Consider the following 19,952-nt stretch of genomic DNA (forward strand, 5'->3'; position numbering starts at 1 on the left):
AATTAAGCGAGATGGCTTGTTTGAAGATAGTGAACTTATAAAAAACGTAAAAGTAAATAGTAGTAAATTATGTGAGGCGTGTATTAACGGAAAGCAATCAAGACTAAAATTTGAAAAATGCAAAAATAAAGAAAATATTCAACGCCCACTATTTGTAATTCATTCGGATGTATGTGGTCCGATTACGCCCTCAACTATTGACAATAAAAATTACTATGTAGTATTTATTGATCAATATACACATTTTACTGTGACGTATTTAATCTAATATATATAAATCTCGTGTCACAATGTTTGTCCTCAATGGACTCCTAAACCACTCAACCGATTACAATAAAATTCGCACACCATGTGCAGTTCGATCCAACTTGAGAGATAGAATAGTTTAAATCTCAAATTATAGTCACAATTATCTGTTAACTCCAAATGATTCTAAGTTAGAATTTCTAACAGATGTCGATACCTTTCGACTGTGTTGAGTAAGTAATCAATAGATGGCGCTGCTATTGAAATCAGCGAACGTGTCATATAAGCTACATTTTAACAGCATAATTATCACGTATTGTTGACGCTATAAAATTAATTAAATTCAGGCACAAGAATATCAAGAACAGTGTAACAAACGTCTTCAAGAGAATATCATGAGAACATGAGCAGCAGGAGAACGAGACATAGCCACAGTAGGAGTACAGGAACAATAATTGCAATTTATACACGTAAGTAATATCACATAGTTTTATCAAAGTTAATTAATATATCAATGAGAAAATGGCACAAAGCTCCTCAAACTTTTTTAATAATTGTACAAAAATTTTATATTATTTTTATTTAACCTCCATTAAAAATTATTTTGCACTTATTATTTCAATGTGCTATGATAACCTGTTTTTCAGTTCCTCTTTCTAATATTTAAACGATTAAACGATTAAATTATTATTTTCAGTCAAAAATGCCACCGAAAAGATCTAACCTCAACAACGCGAGCAGCAAAGGGTCACGACGCAAACGTGTTGAAAGAGCTCAGCAAATACCAGAACAAATCGAAACAAGAAATGCAGCTCAAAGAATCAGGACTGCAGAAAGTCGTGTACAAGAATCTCAAGAACGGCGTGACGAACGTCTGCAACAGAATATTACGAGAACAAGAGCGGCACGAGAACGAAACATAGCTACAGTACGAGTACTAGGTCGACAAAGGCAACGAATCAGCCGCTCATTAACACGTGCATCATTCGTTCGGCTTGCCTTTGAATATGCACCAGATATTAACTACTCAGCGCATTCAAAAATTGCTATCGGTGGAATGGATAATGTATGTCAATATTGTCAGGCATTAAAATTTCGGAATGAAGCAGCCGGCATGTGCTGCGCATCAGGAAAAGTTGTACTGTCACCTCTACCCGCTCCGCCGGAGCCTTTATTATCCCTTCTTACTGGCAATTCAGATGATTCCAAATTATTTTTGCGTAAGATACGCAAATTTAATTCTTGCTTCCAAATGACGTCGTTTGGGGCAAATAAAATTTGCGATCGTGCATCCGATGGACGTAATTTTGAAACTACATTCAAAATTCAAGGCCAGGTGTACCATAAAATCGGATCCTTGATGCCAATGCCTGATAACAATCCGAAATTTTTTAAAATTTATTTTATGAGCGATCATGAAGAGCGCGTGACGACTCGGTGCCTGTATAATTTTATTGAACAAGAAGACGGAAGAGCAATTGTGATGTTATTGGAAAATTTTTTAGAAGATCACAATCAACTAATTCAATTGATCAAAAGAGTTTCGTCACGACTGCAAAATGACAATTATCAAATCGCCATAAAAGCCGACAAAGTACCATTAGGTGAACATGCTGGTAGATTCAACGCTCCAACTGTTGATGAGGTTGTTGTTATCATGGTTGGTGATCCAGTTGACAAAAGATCTATAAAAATTACACGGCGAGACAACACTGTCAGTACGATTTCGGATCTACACCGTTCATATGACGCACTACAGTATCCATTGATATTTTGGCAAGGACAAGATGAATATCACCTTAATATCAAACAGTATGATCGAAATACCGGTAAATTTGACAATTATCTATTTATTTTCTTACTGTATGTATAGATTTTAATTTCGTATTGCATTTTATTTTTTATTTTTTAGGTGATTACAGTAATAAAAAAGTTAGCTCAACGAACTTCTACGCACACCGAATAATGGTTAGACAACATCAAGACAATTATATCCTTCGATATCGTCAGCTGTTCCATCAATACATTGTTGATATGTATGCTAAGGTCGAAAGCGAACGCTTGCGATTCCTTCGATTCAACCAGGCAAAACTACGATCGGAAGAATATATTCACTTACGAGATGCTGTTGCTGGAAACTGTAAATCTCAATGACATCGGTAATGCTTTCATTTTACCTTCAAGCTACATCGGCAGTCCACGGAACATGCAGGAATACATACAAGATGCGATGACTTACGTACGTTATTACGGCCGACCGGATTTATTTATTACATTCACATGTAATCCAAATTGGGAAGAGATACAAACTTTACTATTGCCAGGTCAACAAGCCATTCATCGCCATGATATAACTGCACGTGTGTTTAAACAAAAATTGAAATCCTTAATTGATTTTATTGTTAAATATTAAATTTTTGGTATCACACGTTGTTGGCTGTATACGATAGAGTGGCAAAAGCGAGGTTTGCCTCATGCCCACATTTTGGTTTGGCTTAAAGATAGAATCCGTCCTGAAGAAATCGATCAAATAATTTTAGCCGAAATTCCAGACCCATTAATTGATCAAGAATTATTTGATATTGTCACCAAACACATGATCCATGGGCCATGCGGTGCTTTCAACATGACGTTACCGTGCATGGAAAATGAAAAATGTAAAAAAAAACTTCTCAAAGCCGCATACGAATGACACGATCACGGATATTGATGGTTATCCAATGTATCGCCGCAGAAGTACTGAGAATGGTGGCCACACATTTACAATGCGACTGCCGAACTTTCCAAATCAAGTTGACTTTGATAATCAGTGGGTGGTACCATACTCACCACTACTTTCAAAAACTTACAAAGCTCATATCAATGTTGAGCTTTGCAGTTCTGTTAAATCAATTAAGTATATTTGTAAATATGTAAACAAAGGCAGTGATTTGGCCATATTTGAAGTACAAAACATAAATAAAAATGACGAAATAGCACGATACCAAATGGGCAGATACATTAGCAGCAATGAAGCTATTTGGCATATTCTCAGCTTTCCCATCCACGAAAGAGATCCTGCTGTCAAACATCTGGCTATACATCTTGAAAACGGTCAACGTGTATACTTCACTGAAGAAAATGTTCTCCAAAGAGCGTTCGAAGCTCCGAAAACGACTATAACTGAATTTTTTACATTGTGTCAAAAACCTGATGTTTTTGGCCAATTTGTGAAGAAATTGGTGTATGGTGATGTTCCACGTTATTTCACATGGAACAAATCCAGTAAAAAATGCAAGCCACGGAAACAAGGAAAACCACATCCTTCCATTACAGGCATATTCAAAGCTAAGACATTGGGGAGACTTTACACGGTACATCCAAAGCAACGTGAATGCTTCTATTTACGTTTGTTATTGGTGAATGTTCCCGGACCAACGTCTTTTGAATTTTGGCGAACAGTTAATGATCGAGTATTCAATACATACCAGGATGCATGTCGTGAACTGCAATTGCTAGAAGCCGATAACCATTGGGACTTAACGCTTGCCGATGCTGCGTTGACATCAACACCGAATAACATTCGTCAGTTGTTTGCAATTATTTTGACGACATGTTATCCCTCGCAAGCACAAACTTTGTGGGAAAAATATAAAAATTGTATGACAGAAGACATCTTGCACCGAATGAGACAAACAAATAAATGCCAAAACATAGATTATACACTAGAGATGTACAATGAAGCATTGGTCTTTATCGAGGATTTATGTGTTCGTATTTCAAATTTACCGCTTAATCATTATGGTATGCCATCACCTAATCGTCCAGCCACCGACTTAGTCAATACCGATTTGCAACGAGAAAAGCAATATGACCATGGAAGTTTAGCAACAATTATCATGAACTGTGAACCATTACTGACAGCAGAACAAAAAATTATTCATGATCGGATTATGCTGGCTGTTGCTGCTGAACAAGGCGGCTTTTTTTTCTTGGATGCACCCGGTGGAACCGGTAAGACATTTTTAATATCGTTGATTCTTGCCAAAATACGGTCGCAACAAAAAATCGCATTAGCAGTAGCATCGTCAGGCAATGCGGCTACTTTACTGGATGGAACAGCACATTCAACATTCAAGCTGCTGGTTCATAATAAACCAGATGCAATAAGTAACATCAAAAAGAATAGCGGAATAGCTGCAGTGTTGCGGAAGAGTTCTATAATAATTTGGGATGAGTGCACAATGGCACACAAATATTCACTTGAAGCATTAAACAGAACTATGCAAGATTTAAACAGCAATAATAAACGTTTCGGTGGTGCTATCTTACTTTTGTCTGGTGACTTCCGGCAGACCTTACCGGTTATACCTCGCTCTACTTTCGCGGATGAGATTAATGCATGTTTGAAACAATCATTCTTATGGCGAAGTGTTGAAACACTTCGATTGACAATAAATATGCGAGTACAATTGCAAAATGATCAATCAGCACAAATATTTTCCGAACAACTACTAGATATTGGGAACGGTAAAATAGAACTGCAACCAAATACGCAATGCATTAAACTACCAGACAATTTTTGCACTGTTGTTCAGGATAAAAATGAATTGATTCAGAGTATTTTCCCGGATATACATAATAATTATTTGAATCATGAATGGCTCAGTCAACGGGCGATTTTGGCAGCCAAAAACGTTGATGTTGACGAAATTAACTTCCAGATACAACAGTTGTTACCAGGCGATCTGATGTCTTTTAAATCAATCGATACTGTTGATGAAAATGAAAGTGTTAATTTTCCGATCGAATTTTTAGATTCATTAGATATCCCTGGAATGCCACCACATAATCTTCGATTAAAGATTGGTTCCCCTATTATTCTCCTCCGTAATTTGAATCCACCTCAATTATGTAACGGTACGCGTTTGGTCATCAAAAAGATCACCGGAAACATTCTTGAAGCAACCATTTTGGCTGGGAAGTTTAAAGGAAAAGTGGTCCTGCTGCCACGTATTTCGATGATACCAACAGATTCTACCATACCCTTCAAAAGGCTACAGTTTCCAATTCGTTTAGCTTTCGCCATGTCTATCAATAAATCTCAAGGTCAAACAATGTCCATTTGTGGTTTAGATTTGGAAAATCCATGTTTTTCTCATGGGCAACTATATGTTGCGTGTTCACGTAATGGAAAACCATCGAATCTATTTGTTTTAGCTAAAGACAGGTTAACCAAAAACATTGTGCACCGATTGGTGTTAAATTAAATTGAAATTGAAAGTATTTATATTTTAAAAAATAGATATTAATGTTTAAAAGTTTAAGCAAAGACATTAGAATAACAAGATGCGTAACGCCGCCATACGATTTTTTTGCACACGATTTTTTCGTGGTGGCTTTTCAAGTGGCTCCAGGCTCTCTCGAAATTTTGTTCAAAAGCCAGAGAGCGGAGAGCTCTAGAGCCAGCAGCTCTCTTGTACTCATACAGCGACAGCTGACCACTGTATTGGTGCACACGTATGCACATGGATTGCAAAAATGACAAAATATGCCCTTCATTTTAGAAGTTCTTAGACTTTAAATCTATATTATTTTTTATAAATTGCCACCACTTAAAAACTCTAGTTTTGCATTGCCTTAACATTAAAATTATTTAAATTCAACATAGAAATAATAATAGCACAATCTATGTACATAATAATGCATAATAATTTTCAAATATGATTTTATATTAGAATAGTTTTCATTAGAGTATTCAGCGTGCGACGTGTGAAAAATATAAGAAGACAATGATTCTTCGGTGCTTATGTGCGCACTTCGTGCATCAAGAAATCAATTTTGCAATAAACAGATTCCAAATTTTTATTTATTTTATAAATAATATGTTACTTTATGAATTATTTTTATGAAATATTTATATTTTATATGTAATTTCTTTTTTTTTTTTTAATTCTTTGTTTTAAATTACAGTAGTTTTTAAAATTTACTTTGTATATGTTTTTATTATTTATTATAGTTATCTAGTCAAATTACTAGTATAAAAATTACAAATTTTCAATATTTAAAATGAAAATAAGATTCAGATAAATTATTTTTTTTTATTTTGTTTTGATGTTTTTAAAAAAGCGCGCAATTATGGGTGGAAAGAAAAGCGCGCCAATTTTTTTGTTTTTCCTTTTAATACGTTTTCTTTTTCTCTTAATACGTTTGCTTAAAGCTGACTATACGTAGAGCTCCTCGATTTTTTTTAAATTTCGCTTTAAAATTGTGTTTACAATCAATTAAAGTTGTTTGGTTGCATTGCTAAAGTACGGAAATATATGTGCGAATTATAAATTGCGATTGGTAGTGATAAATAAGAGAAAATTTCAGTTAACTGAATTAAACTTAATTTCGTAATTTTACGCGCTAATACTACGTGCTGCTGCTACTGCTGCTTTTTGAAAAAGGTTAGAGCTAAAATTTATTATTTTTAATATACAAATATTTGATTGGCCAATTGGAATTGCCTGGCTATGGCCGAAAAGAAAAGGAAAAACATAAGTGGGAACAAGTGCAGTTTACCACACTGCCAAAAATCTAGGCGCGATTTCCCCACCCTTAAATTGTTTAGGTTTCCTGAAAAGGATCCAACAATTTTAATGAAATGGGCGGAAAAGTGCCAATTTACGGAGGATTTTGTGGCAAGCACTTCATCACTGTTTTTATGCCACGATCATTTCTCCCCAGATGATATTGGGGTAAGATATCTGAGGAAAGGAACAATTCCAGATCGAAACCTAATTACATATAATAATAATGATGAAATTAATTATAATGCTGTAAGGTCGCCTGCGCAAAAAAGATATCGCTCACAGTCCCCTGTTGAAATATGTCGTCAGTGTCATAAAAACACTAAAACATTAAAAGTGTTTCAAAAAAAATATATTTCTTATAAGAAAATGTCTGATGAAAAACAAATTCGAATTAAAATGCTGAGGAAAGAAAACTCAAATTTAAAACGAAAGATAATAAGGTTGGAATCTAATTCCGAAAAAAACCTACTTTCTCAAATTCAATTTAAAATCAATTTAACGGGAAATGAGAAAATATTGGCAAAAAGGCACAAATACAAGATGGAATGATTCCGAAAAATTGTTTGCTCAGAGCATATATTACAGATCGACTTCCACATATACGTTTTTAAGGGACTCTTTAAAATTAAATTTTCCCAGTCCATCATCATTACAAAAGTGGAACAGCATTAAAAAACAAAAGAGAACGCTATAGTCGAGTTCCCCGACTATCTGATACCCGTTACTCAGCTAGTGTAAGTGCGAAGGACAGTTTTTGGCGGTTTGTGGGCGTTAGAGTGGGCGTGGCCAAAAGTTTTTTGGCAAATAGATAGAAATTTACAAGGCTAATACAAAAAGGAAAAACTATAAAAACATTTTTCAAAAGTGTGGGCGTGGCAGCTTTGGGCGGTTTGTGGGCGTTAGAGTTGGCGTGGCAAAAAGTTTTTTTGCAAATCGATAGAAATTTACAAGACCAATACAAAAATGAAAAAATATTAAAACATTTTTCAAAAGTGTGGGCGTGGCAGTTTTGGGCGGTTTGTGGGCGTTAGAGTGGGCGTGGCAGCATGATTCGACAAACTTGCGCTGCGTCTATGTCCCTTGAGTCTGCATTCCTAATCTCAACTTTCTAGCTTTTGTAGTTCCTGAGATCTCGACGTTCATACGGACGGACAGACGGACATGGCCAAACCGACTCGGCTATTGATCCTGATCAAGAATATATATACTTTATATGGTCGGAAACGCTTCCTTCTGCCTGTTACATAATTTTCAACGAATCTAGTATACCCTTTTACTCTACAAGTAACGGGTATAATTACAGCTGGGAGACAACGAATGTTTGCACTCAGCCCTTAGAGAAACCATTAAGGAAATGAATGAATCGGATAAAGAATGCATATTAACTTGTGATGAAGTAGCAATAAAAAAAAACTTAACATATTGTAACAACCTGTACTTTTAAAGAATAACACAACCACAATTTAGATCGTCAACTTATTTATTACACTTCGATGTGATTGCTTCCAAAGTCAAAGTCAGACTAATAACTACGAATTAAGTATGTATAACAAAAGAGTACAGTCAAGTAAAGTGTGTGAGAGAAAGAGAGAGAGAGCCGTCGATCCTCTCTCAGCATCGTGGTGCTGGTTCCCACATCCCTTCCTTCCTCACCAGCTTCAGCTTCAGGGCATCCATGTCGTGTGTCTCGTTCTCTTCCGGGGTCGGCAAGCTTGGTGGTGTCCCAGGATCCAGAGACTGACCCACATCAAGCATAGGTAAGGGGTCAATGTTAGGCGCATCGGACGGTGTACTCTGTTTCGGAAACTTTTTAAGATGACTTACATTCCTCATAAGGGTTCGGCCCTCCCCTTTTACTTTCACTATATTTCCTTTCCTCTCCACCACTTCATATTCAGTAGTGTCGAAGTTCGGAGTAAGCTTGTGGGGAAAAACTACATTTTTAAGGACCACTTTGTCTCCTACTCTGATATCCGCTTCTCTTGCTCCCCTTCTTTTGTCTGCAACTTCCTTTCCCTTTTGCTTAACGATACAGTCTCTATCTTTTTCCGCTGAATCAGAAAATTCGCCTACCAAATCTTGTACCCCTGGGATCTTATCTCGAATGACTCGATTAAACATTAACTCAGTTGGAGCTGTGCCTGTAGTTCCATGAGGAGTGACGTTATACATGAACGTGAACGATCGAATCTCATCCTTCAGATTCCTCTTGTGCAGATGGGCAATTTTCAGACGTTTGACGAGCGCTTTATTCATATTTTCTACCTCGCCATTGGCCTGTGGCCAATAAGGAGGCGTCGTGATTTGTTCAATCCCGCATAATTTGCAATAGTGTCGGAACTCAGCGCTTACGTACTGTCGACCGTTATCCGTTCGCAGCTGTTTTGGGTACCCAAGTCTACAGAAAATTTCTTTACACGCGTCAATAAGCGACTCCGATGTAATAGATCGCAAGAACTTAAATTCCATATATCTTGAATAATAATCGATTAGGACTAAGATGTATTCGTTATTCGGCAATGGCCCTAGCAAGTCTGTTGCCACTGCAAGCCACGGACCGTTCGGAAATTCAGTTCTCTTCATCGGCGGCGGATTTGCTGCTCGAGAAACCAGAGTACAATCCATGCAGTCCTTTACAAATCTTTCGGCGTCTTTGTCTATTTGGGGCCACCACACTTTGGCTCTTAATCGCCGCTTCATTGCCGATTCGCCTGGATGGCCTTCGTGTGCCAACGTCAACACTTTCTGCCTTAGCTTTGATGGAATAACAATGCGTACTCCCCTCAACATAATTGTTCCCACCGTTGATAATTCGTGTCGGAATGGGTACAGTTTACTTGAAAGTGCAGAGTTCCAAGAACCCTGTTGGAGGCACATCATTGCGTCAACGATTTCTTCGTCATGAATGCTCTTCTCGGCCAACTCAGATATCTCAATCGACGTGGGTACCGCATTTTTGATTATCAAGAGTATGCTGTGCTCGCCCTTGGTATCGTAACACTCTGATGATGCCTGTTCACACAGCCGTGATAAACTGTCAGCAATATTTTCCTTCCCGGATTTGTATATAACTTTAAATTTATACGCCTGGAGGCGCAACAGCCATCTTTCAATCCGTGCCGGCGGTTTTGATGTTGGTTTAAAAATTGTCTCCAGAGGCTTATGGTCCGTCACTAATTCAAACTCCAGTCCCAGTAAGTAAAAATAATATCTTTCTACTGCCCAGACCAAAGCCAAACTTTCTTTCTCCGTTTGGGAGTATCGTTTCTCCACATCGGTTAAGCTTCGACTAGCAAATTCAATTATTTTTTTGGCTCGTGATCATTGTTAAATTGTAATAATACTGCCCCCAAAGCTACAGGGCTAGCATCTGCTATCACTCTAGTTTTATTGTTGGGGTCAAAATATGAGAGACTTGGGATTTTAGCTAATGCTGACTTGAGTTTTTGAAACCCCTGGTCTTGAACTGGTCCCCAGATGAACTTCTCATCCTTTTTTAACAACCCACGCAGTGGTTCAGTCAAATCGGCCAGGTCTGGAATAAATTTACCCACGTAAGTGACCAAGCCAAGGAAACTCCGCGTCTCTTCTTTATTTTTGGGTGCTCGAAAGGAACCGATAGCAGCTATTTTCTCAGGATCAGCCATTATCCCTGTATTCGTTAAGATGTGTCCCAAGAATTTGATTTTGGTCGTCTTCCAAATGCACTTCTCATCGTTTAGGAGTATATTATATTCTTTGAAGACCTTACGAACCTTTTTGACTGCAGCATCATGTTCCTGTTCGCTATTTCCAAAAATTATTACGTCGTCGATATAATTCATTACGTTCTCGCACGATGAAAGAAGTTCCTCGAGCCGTCTTTGGAAGATTTCAGGCGCCGCGTTTATGCCAAACATCAATCGCTTGTATCTGAACAGTCCTCGAGGTGTGATGAAAGTGGTAATCGGTCTACTTGCTTCGTCTAGTTCCAACTGGTGATATGCGTCCTTTAGATCCAATCGTGAAAATAATTTGGCATTTCGTAATTTAGTCATAAAGGATTCGAACGTAGGCAGAGGATAGTTTTCACGAAGAATGGCTCGGTTGGCCTGTCGCATATCCAGACATAGTCGAATGTCGCCATTCGGCTTAAACGCAATTACCATCGGGGAGATCCAAGGACTGTGACCACTCACCGGTTCAATAATGTCCATGCGGTGTGCTTCTTCTAACTTAGCATTCACCTTGTCTTCCAACGCCACCGGAATTCGCCTCATTGGTTGTTTTACGGGGTCAACATCCGGATCTATTGTTAGCTTAACGCTAACGCTTTTCCATTTTGGGAACGGCGCTATGATTTCAATGTGATTAACCGGTAACCCCATTCGGAGAACATTTAGCTTTGTAGCCGTTTCCCTTCCAAGCAATGACTGCCGTCCTTTTTCAATGACGAAAAATGATGCAATTTGTTCCGGATTATCCTTGATCGCTATTGGTGCCTCAAAGACACAAATAACATTTAAAATTTCGTCCGAGGCGTATCCCTTAAACTGATTATGCGCATTCGCGCGAACATTGAAAACTGCTGCATTCTTTGTTTTTAAAACAAACCAATCGTCTTGCGAGATCAGGTTGAACCGGGAGCCGGAATCGATTATTAATGAAACGTTCTCGCCTCCAATTCGGCATGTAATCAATTCTTCATGTTCCTCGTCACTGTGTATTTTTAAGCAATGTTCCCGCTTTGTCTCGTTACCCTCTTGGTTTGAATCTTCAATTCGATGTATATTTCTGCGCTTGAAATTCTGATCGTTCGATTGTGGGTATGGGCGTTTTAGAATCGTTCGGCATTTGCTGGCAAAATGACCCAGCCGAGAGCACCGGTTACACTTTATCTGCCGGGCCGGGCACGTGGGACTATCTTCTTTATGGCCTGACCGCCCACACCTTCCACACTCGCTATTATGCAGTTTCCGTGGTTTCCAATTAGAAATTTTATTGACGGTGTCTGGTAAATGTTTCGGAAACATCAGATGTGACTGTTTATTTATTTCTTCATCTACCTGACACGCGTTGATAACTTCACTTAATGTTTGTTCTTTCTCTAACAGTTTCTTTTTAAGTTCTGAGTTAGCCCAAGTATCAATAAGTTTGTCCTTTAGACATATTTCTTCTATCTCGGCTTTCGTGGAACCAAACTGGCATTTTTGAAGTTGCTGACGCAGTCGAAGTATAAATTTCCCCACTGTTTCGCCTTCGTCAGGAGATATTTTCCTAAAAAGGTGTCTCTCGAACGTCGAATTTTGTTTGGGAGAAAAGTACGATGTTAATTTCTCAACCAATATGGAGAAAACGTCATTATCAGCTTCTTCATTATATTCAACTATAGCATCCGGTAGTGCGTATGCAACCGTCTGAAGTTGCGTGCCCCCCAAGTGTAATAATTTCATTCTCTTCTGAGTTACCGAGTTGACGCTTTCCACCTGTAGGTATATGTTGAAAGCTCGGAGCCACTTCTCCCATTCATCTCGAAGTAACGCCTTCTCCACATTCTCACAAAGGAATGGTTTTATTACGCTGTCCGCCATCACGAACAAGCTTTATGTCCAGAAAAAAAAACAAAAATTAATTTTATGGTTTTTTTTTTCAAGTAATTTCTATTTTAATTATATTCTTTTTCTCTTTGCTTAAACCCACTCTATAATCGCAGTATGATAGTTGGCTATGTAAGTTATCACAAATTGTCTTTCTGTCTCTGTACTCGACCGCTGACCACTGTCAGGCAAAATACGTACTGCTTATTAAATGGTTGTCCATACGCACAGGTACACACACCGGTATGCATACATACAAATATATATATTTTCATCGGCTGATTGCCTCTGACCACTGTCAGATAGAATTTTTTTTTCAACCCTTGTTAAATAACTGTACCGGCAATTTGCCTTTGACCGCTGTCAAATAATATAGTTATTTCTTATTAAACATTTGTTTAATGTGTATTTTATTTTCATCGGCCGTTTGCCTCTGACCACTGTCAGATAAAACTTATCTCTTTTTTTTTATTTACAGTTATTTTTCTTTTTTTTTTCATTACAATATACCTCTCTGACCACTGTCATATAGAATTTTATGTTAAAAATGCACATGCACACGTCTGTGTGTGTGTATATGCACTGATCTGCAACCAATTCCGTTGCTTTGTGTACACCTGCATGTATGTGTGTGTTCTTGTGTCTCACACAAGAAACGAAGAACCAAACGCAAAAGAACCGAAGAAAAGAAAAAAAAAAACGGGGCTTTGCAGAAATCGCTTGCACACATACATACTTGCACACGATTATTTCATTAATTATGTTTTTATTCCTTCGCTTTAGTTTAATTTCATAGTGTTTTTTTTTTACCTCGTCGCCAATGTAACAACCTGTACTTTTAAAGAATAACACAACCACAATTTAGATCGTCAACTTATTTATTACACTTCGATGTGATTGCTTCCAAAGTCAAAGTCAGACTAATAACTACGAATTAAGTATGTATAACAAAAGAGTACAGTCAAGTAAAGTGTGTGAGAGAAAGAGAGAGAGAGCCGTCGATCCTCTCTCAGCATCGTGGTGCTGGTTCCCACACATATAATGTATCAGTTGATATAATAGATGGACTAGAGCATTTAATTGATCGCTCTAATAAAATGGGAAGCCACATTTGCGTATTTGTGATTCGGGGTATTTTAAAGAAATGGAAATTTATATTGAACTATTTCGTGCCGGAAACAAATATAAAAGGCGATTGCTTAAAAAAGCTTATTTATAAAAACATTAATATTGCTGAATATATTGGGTTCAAAGTAAGGGGTGTTGTTTATGATCAAGGAGGTAACAACAGAAAATGTACCTCATTACTTGAAGTCACCAATGAGAAACCTTACTTTACCTTAAATAGTAAGAAATATTATATGTTTTATGACATTCCGCATCTTTTCAAGTCTATTAGAAATAATTTTCTAAAAGCTAATTTTGAAACCCCTGACGGACGAGTTGACTTTGATGTCATCCGAGAGGTTTATGAATTAGATCAGGGATCAGTAACGAGAATGACTAAATTAACAAGGAGTCACGTTAATCCAACTAGATTTGAGCTAATGCGGGTATGTTTGGCAACTCAGACACTTAGTCACACAGTTGCAGCGGCAATTAAATTGTCTTGATGGCTTGATCCAAACTACTGAAGCTATATTTGGACTCGTCAAAGATATATTTAAGGACCACACGGACCACTTTTTCTTTTTAACAAGTAGAGTTAACCAGGATCCCCTTGAAAATATATTTGCGTGCGTTCGAGCAAAAGGTGGTGTTTGGGAACGAGACACCGCGCGAACAAGTCACCCTTTATCTTTGTTTACATTTACAATTGCATGTGTCTGCAGCTGCAGCGGAGCTTATCAGCGGAATCAATGTAATTGTCCGCGAGCTTGCCCAGTACTTTTCCAAACTTCTAACTGTAACTTGTTTACGTCTTATGCTAGTTTAATCGTATGGCGTGAGTACAGCCAAAGCTTAAGTCAGTCACATTTTTGATCTACAAGCAAACGTACGCATCGGTATTGAAATAATTAATATTAAGTGTCTGAAAGTAACCAATAAATCAAACTAAACAGTAACACTGGCGGTTTATTTATGAACATAAAAAATTGGTCCTACGAGAGCCGGATTACCGGAACTGCGTTTCTTTCGGGCATTTGATTTTGATTATTGGCCTTTTGGCAAACGGTGATCTATAGATTCCTACATCGTATAGAATCGTTCCCTTCTTTCGACCACCATGCGGAGTGTGATTCAGCAACGGGGCTTCTGCAAAAGCCAAATTACTCGTGCGCATAATAATGCCTTAAAATTCGTTGATGACATTCATTCAGTGCAAACAATAGTTGTCCGCCTGGCGCAACTACAGGAAAATTATTTGCGGTTCGTACGGCTCTCGGAAGAGCTGTATGCATTTAAATCGGAAGCCGATTGGGAGGACCCTGACGAGGATTTTGACGCATATGAGGACAAACATTATGCTACACACGCTATTCTCAGCAATACTTTGGAGGAGTTGAGACGGGATGTCACCTCAAACAGTGTTGATGCCACAGTTCAAGCCGCAGGCACATCCCAGAGAAGTCATGTCGATTTTCAGTTCGAGCGAATTAAACTTCCGACTTTTTCTGGAAATTATGAGGACTGGAAACATTTTTCGGACATGTTTATTGGATCGATTGCTTCCAATTCGAGCCTGACGGATTGCCAACGATTTCATTATTTAAAATCGTACCTTGCCGGAGACGCGCTTGCATTAGTTAAACATATTCCAGTTACTAATGACAACTACCGGGAAGCATGGGATCGGCTGGAACAGCGATATAACAAACAATCGCTAATTATTCGATCGTTCTTAAACAGTTTCATGAGCCTTCCGAGTGCTATAAATTCAAATATCGGCACAGTGCGGAAAATTGCCGATGGTGCAGACGAAGTTATTCGTGGTCTACGAGCTCTTAATTGCGAAGAGAGGGATCCCTGGCTAATCTTCATTTTACTTTCAAAATTGGATAGCGATACCCGCCAAGCCTGGGCTCAGTGCGCAGAATCCGAGGAAAAAGGTGTGACCATCAACCGATTCCTGAAATTTCTCACATCACGCTGCGATACGTTGAAGGCTTTTAACTTAACTCAATCAACCCAAGCTCGACGCGCAGCTACCACGCACCACGCAGACACGCATCCAAGACGGGAAGAGCCGAAGTGCACATCGTGCCAGCAGAATCACCAACTGTTTAAGTGTCCTCAATTCATCGCACTCGACATTGCATCTCGCCGAGACTTCCTCAAATCAAGAAAGCTCTGTTTCAATTGCCTCAGCCCGGCTCATATGGTGGGCAACTGTACATCGAGGCATACTTGTCGGATCTGCCGCTGCAAGCATCATACTTTGGTTCATGGCTCGTCGCAGCCAATTCAAAATGGCAACAACATTGACACGGCAAGTGTTGGCAGCCGCGATCGACCAGCAGTCTCACATGCGGGATCTACAATTGGCCACAATCAACCGCTAGCTCGAGAAGGTCATCGCTTGGGAAGCGAGACTCCCGCGGAAAACAACTTTACGCATCATACTCTGGAGAATATTCCGGCGGCTGGTTCTCAGAGTCTGTTGCCAACCATCCTTGCTGACGTCATCGACGCCTGGGGAAATACTACAATCTGCAGGCTGCTCCTGGACACTGGATCTACAATAACCTTGGCATCGGAATCATTTGTTCAGCGAATAGGCGTGCGTCGAACGCACGCACGGATTTCTATTCTCGGTCTCGCCGCCAACAGCGCGGGCGTTACCCGAGGACGCGCCCATATCAAGCTGCGCTCTCGTCATTCGGGCCAAACTGTCGAATTGGTCTCGTTCATTCTCAACTCACTGACGTCATCACTTCCTGCCCAAGTTATTGACACCTCATCCTCTACGTGGAGGCAAATCTGCGAGCTTCCTTTGGCAGACCCAACGTTCTGCACACCTGGAGCAATCGATGTCATTGTTGGATCGGATCAACTTTGGTCTCTATACACAGGAGATCGGAAACACTTTGGTAACGACTTTCCTATCGCTCTCAATACTGTATTTGGTTGGATTCTTGCAGGCTCTTACTCTGCATTCAATGATTACCCTACTTCTGCGGTTACTCATGGTTCGTTCATTCATGGAGATGGACAGCATTCAGCCCAACCAGGCTCTCCTGGACGCCAGCGATCCCACAGAGCGTCATTTTGCTGCCACACACAAGCGCTCAACGGACGGGGTGTACGTCGTCGAGTATCCCTTCAAGGAGAAGGCACCGCCTATTGATTCGACCTTGCCACAGGCCATCAATCGCTTCTTCTCGCTGGAACGCAAATTTCGTCGGCATCCAGAATTGAAGCAGCAGTACGAAGCCTTCCTTGCAACGTGGACATATGGAACAACTGACCTCGGCTCAGGTTGAGGAGTCCCCAGACACCTGCTTCTATTTGCCGCACCACGCTGTCATCAAACTGGACAGTCTGACTACCAAATGTCGTGTAGTTTTTGATGGATCAGGAAAGGACAGCTCTGGAGTATCGCTCAATGACAGACTACATATTGGTCTACCGATTCAACGCGATCTTCTTGGCGTTTGTCTACGCTTCCGGCAGCACCAATATGTTTTATGCGCAGATGTCGAAAAGATGTTTCGAGGCATTAAAATCTTTAAGCCACACACCAATTATCAGCGCATTGTTTGGCGCAAGACTGAGAACGAACCTCTGCTTCATTTTCGCCTGCTGACGGTTACCTACGGATTGGCACCGTCACCATTTCTGGCTGTTCGAGTTCTAAAGCAACTTGCCGACGATCATGGCCATGAATACCCTGCAGCAGCTCACGCTCTTCTGCACGATGCCTATGTGGACGATATCCCTACAGGCGCCAACACATTCGAGGAGCTTATGATTCTCAAGGACGAACTTATAGACCTCTTGGATAAGGGAAAATTCAAGCTACGCAAATGGAGTTCTAATAGTTGGCGTCTTCTGAAATCAATACCAGAGGAAGATAGATGTTTTGAACCTATCCAGCTCCTCAACAAATCAGCTGCGGATTCACCTGTCAAAGTTCTTGGTATCCAATGGAACCCTGGGAAGGACGTTCTGTATCTCAACCTAAAGGGATGCGATGCGACCATTTTTCCGATGAAAAGAGAACTCTTGTCTCAGCTATCAAGAATTTATGATCCGCTTGGACTGGTAGCGCCGGTCACAGTTCTACTCAAGTTAATCTTCCAAGAAAGCTGGACAAGTGTCCTGCAGTGGGACGACCCCATTCCTGAAAGTCTACGTACGCGCTGGAGAGCCTTAGTAGAGGATTTCCCAGCACTTACGCAATGCCAAGTACCACGGTATATTGCGTCACCATTTCGAGATGTTCAACTACACGGATTCGCCGACGCATCCTCGCACGCCTACGGTGCGGTAGTTTACGCTCGAGTTGCAGTTGGATGCAGCTTTCAAGTAACTCTAGTTGCCGCCAAAACACGGGTGGCCCCGATCAAGCCCGTATCAATTCCACGTTTGGAGCTAAACGCTGCGTTACTTCTATCTCGATTGCTGTCTATTGTCAAAGCATCACTAACAATTCCTCTTTTCAGCACGAGCTGCTGGACAGATTCAGAAATTGTGCTACACTGGCTTTCAGCTCCCCCTCGACGGTGGAACACCTACGTCTGCAACCGAACTTCTGAGATATTGAGCGACTTTCCCCGTAGCTGCTGGAACCATGTTCGCACGGAAGACAATCCTGCTGATTGTGCTTCCCGAGGACTTCATCCGTCAAAGCTTCTGGAGCATCGACTGTGGTGGAAAGGTCCGTCCTGGCTGGCCACACCCACCTCTGAGTGGCCACCTTCTACATGCAAGTTCAGCGTATCTTCAAGTTTCGATGTCAACACCGAAGAACGAGCCATAAAGCCCACGACTCTACATAACTTTCCTGATGAAAGTATACACGAGTTACTCATCCACAAATTCTCAACCTGGACGCGTCTTATAAGGGTATCTAGCTACTGTCATCGCTTTATTCACACTCTTCGATCTCATCATAGGAATTCGGCAACATTCCTTACGTCTGAAGAGTTGCTGGACGCACAGCGCCGACTTATTCGACATGTGCAACAAAAATCCTTTGCCAGAGAATATGCGCAGCTAGAGAATCGACGCCAGCTTAACGGTAAATCGCATCTTATCCGGTTTTCTCCGTTTCTGGATGATTATGGAGTAATGCGAGTCGGTGGGAGAATCGAGCAATCTACACTCAACTACAACCCCAAGCACCCGATTCCGATACCTAAAGATACACCACTAGCTGGACTGCTGGTTCGACATTTTCATGTCTCCTATCTGCACACTGGAGTTGATGCAACGTTCACCAATCTTCGTCAGCAGTACTGGATTCTGGGAGCCCGCAATCTCGTCAGAAAGGCAGTCTTCCAATGCAAATCCTGTTTTCTTCAACGAAAGGGCACAAGCAACCAGATCATGGGAGAGCTACCAATTCCTCGAGTTCAAGCTAGCCGCTGCTTTCAACACACAGGGCTGGACTACGCTGGACCGATCGCAATCAAGGAATCAAAAGGAAGAACCCCACGCATCGGAAAGGCATGGTTTTCTATTTTCGTGTGCCTCACTACAAAGGCACTTCACATCGAGGTTGTTAGTAAGCTAACTACACAGGCTTTCATCGCAGCCTTTCAACGATTCATTGCCCGCCGAGCGAAGCCTACTGACCTGTATTCAGACAACGGAACTACATTTCATGGAGGCAAGCGAACTTTGGATGACATGAGACGTCTGGCCATTCAACAAGCCAAAGATGAGGAACTAGCAGGATTCTTTGCCAATGAAGGGATTTCTTGGCACTTTATACCCCCGTCTGCTCCCCATTTTGGAGGGATGTGGGAAGCTGGAGTTCGCTCAATTAAACTCCATATGAAACGGATACTTGGATCAAAGGCTTTAACGTTTGAGGAGCTCTCTACTGTCGTGACCCAAATTGAAGCTATCCTGAATTCACGCCCGCTGTGCCCAACTGGGGATAATTCTTTGGATCCACTGACGCCTGCTCATTTTTTGACTGGATCTCCGTATACTGCATTGCCTGAACCCTGTCGTCTGGATATGCAAGTCAATCGATTGGAGAGGTGGAACCAGCTGCAAGCCATGGTTCAAGGCTTTTGGAAAAGGTGGCATATGGAATACCTGACATCTCTTCATGAGCGGACAAAGTGGCATCTGGAAACCGAGAATCTGAAGATCGACACACTGGTAGTACTCAAGGAGCCCAATCTACCGCCTTCTAAATGGATTCTTGGCCGCATCACCGCAGTGCACGCAGGAATCGACAACAAGGTCCGAGTCGTTACAGTGAAGACTGCTCACGGGTTATACAAACGCCCAATTGCCAAAATCGCTGTACTACCTCTCTGCTGAGCAACCGTTCAGGGGGGCCGGTATGTTTGGGAACGAGACACCGCGCGAACAAGTCACCCTTTATCTTTGTTTACATTTACATTTGCATGTGTCTGCAGCTGCAGCGGAGCTTATCAGCGGAATCAATGTA

At 40.6% G+C, this 19,952-nt stretch overlaps 2 protein-coding genes across 4 annotated transcripts; both read left to right on the top strand.

The window, feature by feature from the left end:
- Positions 1–456: 456 nt before the first annotated feature.
- LOC120320452 lies at positions 457–5,524 on the top strand. 3 transcript variants are annotated; one of them, XM_039370103.2, is made up of 3 exons: positions 457–716; positions 944–2,075; positions 2,159–5,524. In XM_039370103.2, the coding sequence occupies exon 3, from the start codon at positions 2,895–2,897 to the stop codon at positions 5,493–5,495; it is 2,601 nt and encodes an 866-aa protein (XP_039226037.1). In that variant the 5' UTR covers positions 457–716; positions 944–2,075; positions 2,159–2,894; the 3' UTR covers positions 5,496–5,524. The 3 variants fall into 3 exon arrangements, with proteins under 3 accessions (XP_039226037.1, XP_039226038.1, XP_043062692.1); XM_039370104.1 differs by having other exon boundaries at positions 466–716; positions 2,159–5,347; XM_043206757.1 differs by lacking the exon at positions 457–716 and having other exon boundaries at positions 902–2,075.
- A 9,368-nt stretch (positions 5,525–14,892) lies between these two features.
- LOC122319606 lies at positions 14,893–19,822 on the top strand. The gene is made up of 4 exons (XM_043207124.1): positions 14,893–14,954; positions 15,230–16,358; positions 16,462–16,798; positions 16,884–19,822. Exons 1-4 carry the CDS (start codon positions 14,893–14,895, stop codon positions 19,820–19,822), a joined length of 4,467 nt encoding a protein of 1,488 aa, XP_043063059.1.
- Positions 19,823–19,952: the final 130 nt, after the last annotated feature.

Source organism: Drosophila yakuba, chromosome X (assembly GCF_016746365.2).
Source record: "Drosophila yakuba strain Tai18E2 chromosome X, Prin_Dyak_Tai18E2_2.1, whole genome shotgun sequence".
Classification (NCBI taxonomy): domain Eukaryota; kingdom Metazoa; phylum Arthropoda; class Insecta; order Diptera; family Drosophilidae; genus Drosophila; species Drosophila yakuba.